The sequence below is a fragment of the Dipteris shenzhenensis genome, chromosome 23 (assembly GCF_047967505.1).
Source record: "Dipteris shenzhenensis isolate YYH24624 ecotype China chromosome 23, Dip_SZ_1.0, whole genome shotgun sequence".
Taxonomy (NCBI): Eukaryota; Viridiplantae; Streptophyta; class Polypodiopsida; order Gleicheniales; family Dipteridaceae; genus Dipteris; species Dipteris shenzhenensis.
Window position 1 is genome coordinate 7818490 of NC_141618.1, and position 6000 is coordinate 7824489.

The window sequence follows — 6000 nt, forward strand, 5'->3', positions numbered from 1 at the left end:
CTCCACAGACCTGTACAGTTGCTGTGAGGTGCTGCCCATGTGGCAGCCCCCGCTCTCTCTCTCTTATCTGGGCATATCCTACCCTAGGTCTCCCTCCCCCATGCTCTCCTCATTTGGGGGCTTACAGATGGGGAGGTGACATACAGCGTAGTGCCTATCAGCATCTGCCCTTCTAGATGTTTCCATCTTTTAGTGGAGCTTTTGCATGACCCTTGGTCGCTTTGGCATTGTTGCTTCTATGAAATTTTTCCTTACCACGGGTAGGAAGTGCTTGCTCTCCATGACTCCAGGCATGAAAAAAATGAGAGACCCTTTCTCCTCCCAGCAACAGACCCACCAGCTTATCTGCCCATGGGAAACAATGAAATAACAAATACTCCATATGAAGGGGCGAAACTGTAAACTAATCTTCTATCCTCTACAGTCTCATCACTGCTATTAAGATGCTCTCTCAAATCTTAGATTTTTGACACATGATTAGTTTTAGTTTTGCCCACGTGGTAGATTGAGAGGAGAGCTACACTTTTGGTTTCACAACACCTTGATTTGAGCTTTCTAGCTTAAGATATATAAGGTCGGAGCATTTAGCTTCTCAATTTCTAGAACTTCTATTATTTGAGAGTTTTGTGATCCATTTGAAGAGAGAGCCTTTTTTCTTTAGTTTGTGGGAGCCCTCATGTGGAGGTCCCTCTTGTGCAGCTTGTTGCAATTTATAGTTCTTTGGAGCACTGAGGCCAGTCATTGGCCTTGGGAGGCTCTAAGCCCCTGTGTCCTTGACAAAACATAGCGCTCATTGACCTCGAAGCTTAGGCCAATCAGTGGCCTTGGAAGTCCTCCACACTTGAGAAAACCTCTTCCAAATTTCGCTAGTGACGCCTATAAGGCTGTCCACATCCTTTCCTGTTGACCTCGTGTTCAGCTCTAGCATTAGTTACCCTTTCCTGGCGCACATCACATTGTGCTGCTTGTGGTGATGGTCCCTTTAGCACGCTGCCACGCACCCCGGGTAGCCCTCCATCGACCATGTCCCATGTGGACATTTTACATGCTAGATTGCATATTTGTATCTAGGCTATGATTACCAAACAAACATCTCTCTTTACATGATATCTTGTATGATGTGTAATATATGAATGTTTTTGTATGCTCAATGATTATTTGTGATCATGTAAAAAAGGCACATACAAGTGATCGCATTGAGTGCTTTATATAATATAGTCTCGGGATTCAATGGCATGGTAATGTTAGGCACTGTTCCTATCTTTACTTGAATTGCTTAGCTTTCACCGCTTGGTTCTGACTTACTCATTTACAACCCTTGGGCTGGTTGGCCAAGTAGCTCTCTGTTTTAAAAACTCCCAGCACATTAGTTGTAACCAGCCTAGTGGTTGGACTAAACCAAACTGTTGGTTTGATGGCTGGTCAAACACAGTGATGCAAATGAAAAGAAACTAGCATAATGTTCTAGGGGGGAAAAAAGATAGCTGTAGACAGCATTGGAGGGCCGCCTCTATATTAACTTGCATTGTGCCAAGGATGTGTATGATGCACTCATCATATTGCTTGCATCCCTTCCAAAGCCTATAAATGTCCTTCCTTGTTGGACAACATATCGTGTTATCGTGCCAAAACAATGTCACTATATCGATGATTTTCTCCCTTAGGCTGTCTCTCCTTTTCTTATGTTTTTCGTGGGTCAGACTGCATTGCTTCCACTTGATTGCACAGTTTTGAAATGGTAGCAATGCATAGTCTTGGGATGCAAATCTGAATACGAATTGCGAACTAAGCTGAGATAGTACAAATCAATTAAGAAGTGAAACCTTGCTGAGATTCAACCCCTGGCCATGAAATCAGCCACCAAGAGTAATGCCCACGAAGTCAATGCTCAACTTCCAGGACGTATGTTGGGCAGGAATTGCCCACGAACGAGGACACATATGCCCATGAACAGTGCAACGAATTGTAGCAAGCAACAACAACGTCGAACTGTGTCCATGCTTCAGGACACGTCGACCACGAACAGAAATTGTGACCCACGACTATGAATTGAGTAAGCAATGCTGCCATGAGTTCAGGAACTTCCTCACAACCAAAAACTGAGCCTTATAGACTGTCACGAATTGTGACCTCGAACCTCAGGAGTTGAAAACAACCTACCATTGCTCCAGACTATCTACGATATGGTTTGAACTGAGTGCCTGTGCCCACGACTTGAGGGAAACTAGTAGCTTGGAGTTGTAATGAAGTTCTCTTCTGGAAGGTTGAATATGCTCACAACCTACAAAATGAAATGAACATTCACCGCCGACAGATGTGAAGATTCAATCAAAGGTGCTTTTGTATGCTGTCAAAATTTCCAGATCCTTACATGATAATGTCCTGCACAACATTGAGTTGCCTCCACTACGTATTAGATGGACTTTCAATACAACTGCTTTCAGCTATGGCACGGGTTTTCGGAGTAGTTAATTCCTTTGTTCAAATTTAGTCAATTTTAAACAATCGACTTACCCTGAGAATTTGTGTCGTTTTAGGTGAACATTGATGTGAACTTTCTGTTTCTGGTGATGGGGTTAATGGTTTCGTCCACAGTTCCCCCACTCACATTTATGCTTACCTGGCCAGCGGTTCCTAAAGGGGCTGCAATGAGTGCTGCAATCGGTGGGCAAATTTGTGCGATCACTGCTTGGATTGTCCATGCAAAGGTTGTAGTACAGGCTGATTCTAGTGTGTTATGAGGATGGCCTGCAATTGAAGTTTTTGGTCAGCATATTGATGTCAGCATTGAGATCAAAATTAGGCTGCCGCTGTGTCAGTAGCTAAATAAAACATTGATTGTATTTGAGGCAGGTTTCATATCATGAGCTGACTGTTAGTGATACACTCCAAAGGTTGGGACCAACTTTAAGTGGAAGCGTGGTGTCAGTCATGGCTTCAGCCATAATTTGCATTGCTTGGACAATTTTTTACCCAGATGAAACAGACAGCTATGCAAGGTTGGTAATGCATATTTCGGTACAGTAAAGGCTTGTTGTTTGTGATTCCCACTTAAAGGATGGCTTCTTGTATTGGAGACTCCATAATCTCTATTTCACAATCATGGAATTCTTTTGTCAGGTTCCAAGAAATTCAGGTGATGGATGATGTACAGATCATTGAGCTAACTGAAGAAAGTCTCAAGATGGATAAGTCTTTCAGGCTTTCTTCAGCGATAGCTCTAATCTTAACTTTTCTATTGGTTGTTGTATGGCCAGTATTAGCTGTGCCTGCAGGTGTCTTTTCAGAGGTGAGCATAATGCTTGCATGTGATCACGCATTTTGTTTATATGCTGCATTTGCAGACCTTTAAGCATGCTTCATACTTTTGATTTCCTTGGTTTGTTAAACAGAAGGTCATTTTTCAACAGTTTTTCTTACAGAAGAACAACAATTAGCGACCTTTTTAACATGTTCATCTGGTGATTTCAGAGGTACTTTGGACTCTGGGTGGTGATCTCTATGATCTGGGCACTGTTAGCCACAGTCATATGCACTTTCTTACCCTTGCTAGAATCAAGACAAACCATAATTCTTGTTTTAAAGAGTATGTTCTTTGCCAGAAAATCAACATCCGAGGAAAGGGAGGGTGAGAAAGATTCAAATACATTGTCAACCATTTAAAATCATTTGCTTGATTGTCATGGTAGACATCCTTTTGAGGGTTCATACAGCCTCTTTTTCTTTTAAGCCAACGGCTGGTAACTGGACTTGCACAACCAATGTAAGCGGTATATAAGTTCTGTATTGTTGCAAAGCTGTGGCTGTACATGCAATATCTGGAGGTGTAGGTCCACCTTGCTAGTATGTTCAAACAAGACCTGCCTTCTATTTGTGTTTTCTTTCCATCTTGACGACCTCAACATGTATTTCAATAGTTCATGTAGCGCGTAGCCTGTATAGCAAGTATAGTAGAGGAGCAAACCTACTTGATTGTAGGTCAGCAGCGTGCATGGTTCTGTTACAAGCCAATGGAAGTGTAGCCTATATAGCAAATATGGTAAAGGTTTGGCAAAGCAAGCCTACATTGGCTGTAATTGCTCAAAAGCTCCTGCCTGCCTGCCATCCGGAAGACTGTATAGTTGCACTCCTCCGACGCCTCTCCACGTGAACCAGAGTCGGACACTCCCGGCAGGAAAGTGCATGGACCCTGCTCAGGCCAATTGATCGACTCTTGGCATTAAACCGCCGGTTTCTGTGGATCGTGAGATTCAATCTGAGCCGACCGCGAGCCTACCGCGCGAATCTTTACGTATGAAGTGACAAAGAAACAAGAGAGCACCGGGGGGGGGGGGGGGGGGAGAGAGAGAGAGAGAGATCGACCACACACGAACAAAATATGTGTGAGAGAGAGGGAGAGAGAGAGATCAACAAAATTAGAATAGAAAGAATGATTAGAGGGACACTTTAAAAAACAAGCCATTACAAGTACTCGTGAGGAGTGCCTTTACTACGGGAGGGAGGCAGAGAAGAGTGACTTTACTACTCGGGAGAGAGGGAAAGAGGGAAGGGGGGGGAGAGAGAGAGAGAGCGCACAAATATAGAAAGAAATGGGCTACTCCACGCGGCAAAAGGTTGTGTGGGATACTTTTTAATGAAAGTGTAAGTAGAGCGTTGCCTGGGTCCATACTAAAGGAGCGATTGCCAATGCTCTAGCCTTGGAAGAGAAAACCCAAGTATCCTTTGTAGAACTTCCTTGGCACAAATCACCACCACAAAAGGTCACGTCAACTCCACCAAAGAAGTGTTCATAGTTATGCTTGATTTCTCTCTTACGCATGTCACATGCTATGAACATGCTTAGACCACTAAAGAAATCTCATTGATCCCAATAATCTTTAGGTCTTTGTACAAATGTGACAACACTTGTAGACGTCTTTTGGATGTCTTTTAATGAAGAGTGTGGGTTGCATGACATTGCTGCGCAAGGCGTTAATGTAGTCTTCTTTCGACAACGTCAATGGCCCAAGAATGACTCTAAATCTTGGTAGTGTACGATGTCGCTCGCTAATGTGGACGAATTTTTTTGGTAGTTGATCTTGACATATTGGTAGCTTCCTTGTCCACCAAGGGGGTCGATATTTTTGTCTCACGCTTGGGTGGTTGAGGGAAGTGGAAGCGAGAACTTTTATTCCATTTTTTGCATGTGCTCCTACGTTTGTGCTATTGCATGTCTTTGGGCTCACATGTAAATTTTGAGATGTCAGTGGTTATGTACTCGTCGATGAAATTCTCAATCTCTTTGTTTTGTTGCTTCGCCATACACTGGTGCATCTTGAATTCATAGCAAGCCATGGTCATGCTGACTCCCTCAAATTTGGAACTCCATGACAAAGAAAAAATCTACAACTTTACTGAGGATAGTAGGATCTCATTTAAGAAGACGCTTCAAAGCTTGGAACTTGTGGATGTAGTACCTTGCAATTGTAGTAGCATCAATGTGCAAAAGGTCACAAATGGCAACATTGTTGCTTGGTGCCGGTGTATTGTTTGTGGCTATAGCCAACTTCTGAAGGCACACAATAAGGGGCTCCGATGTCTTCTTCGCACAGCAGCTGAGAATGTGATGAAGAAAGTTGGATGTCCTAGCTGGTGCAACATTGCAAAAAGATTCTTCTTGAGCTTGTGCTTGTAGTCTATTGATGCCCGCATGGACATGAAGTCGTGGAAGCCTATGTGTAATTGAAGCAATCGCTCGATGTTAGTATCTTGGGCTACGTCTTGTGCAAGGATGGTTTTGCCTTGCAACTTCCCTTTCCTCATGTGTACCCATGTCGATAACAGAATTAGGATTTTCATTTTTTTGAAAAATAGGCTCTATTGAGCGCACAAGATGACGATCCTTGTTAGTGAGCTCCCATTGTGCTATTTCTTGGTAAGATGTGCATTCTGGCAACATGTATTGTCTTGGGTGTCCATAAATTTTAGGAAAAGCAAGCTCTTTGCAATGTTCTTTCTTTG

The 6000-nt window shown here is 43.1% G+C and overlaps 1 protein-coding gene across 3 annotated transcripts in view; it reads left to right on the forward strand.

Annotated features, from left to right (window-relative positions):
• LOC147886941 (urea-proton symporter DUR3-like) overlaps nt 1–4000 on the forward strand; it is a 96663-nt gene extending 92663 nt beyond the window's left edge. For all 3 annotated transcript variants that reach the window (XM_087394449.1, XM_087394451.1, XM_087394450.1), the window contains exons 13-16: nt 2538–2708; nt 2854–2999; nt 3121–3289; nt 3472–4000. In XM_087394449.1, coding sequence (XP_087250575.1) covers nt 2538–2708; nt 2854–2999; nt 3121–3289; nt 3472–3663 — 678 coding nt within the window. In that variant the 3' untranslated portion in view covers nt 3664–4000. The remainder of the gene's footprint in view (nt 1–2537; nt 2709–2853; nt 3000–3120; nt 3290–3471) is intronic.
• Nucleotides 4001–6000: the final 2000 nt, after the last annotated feature.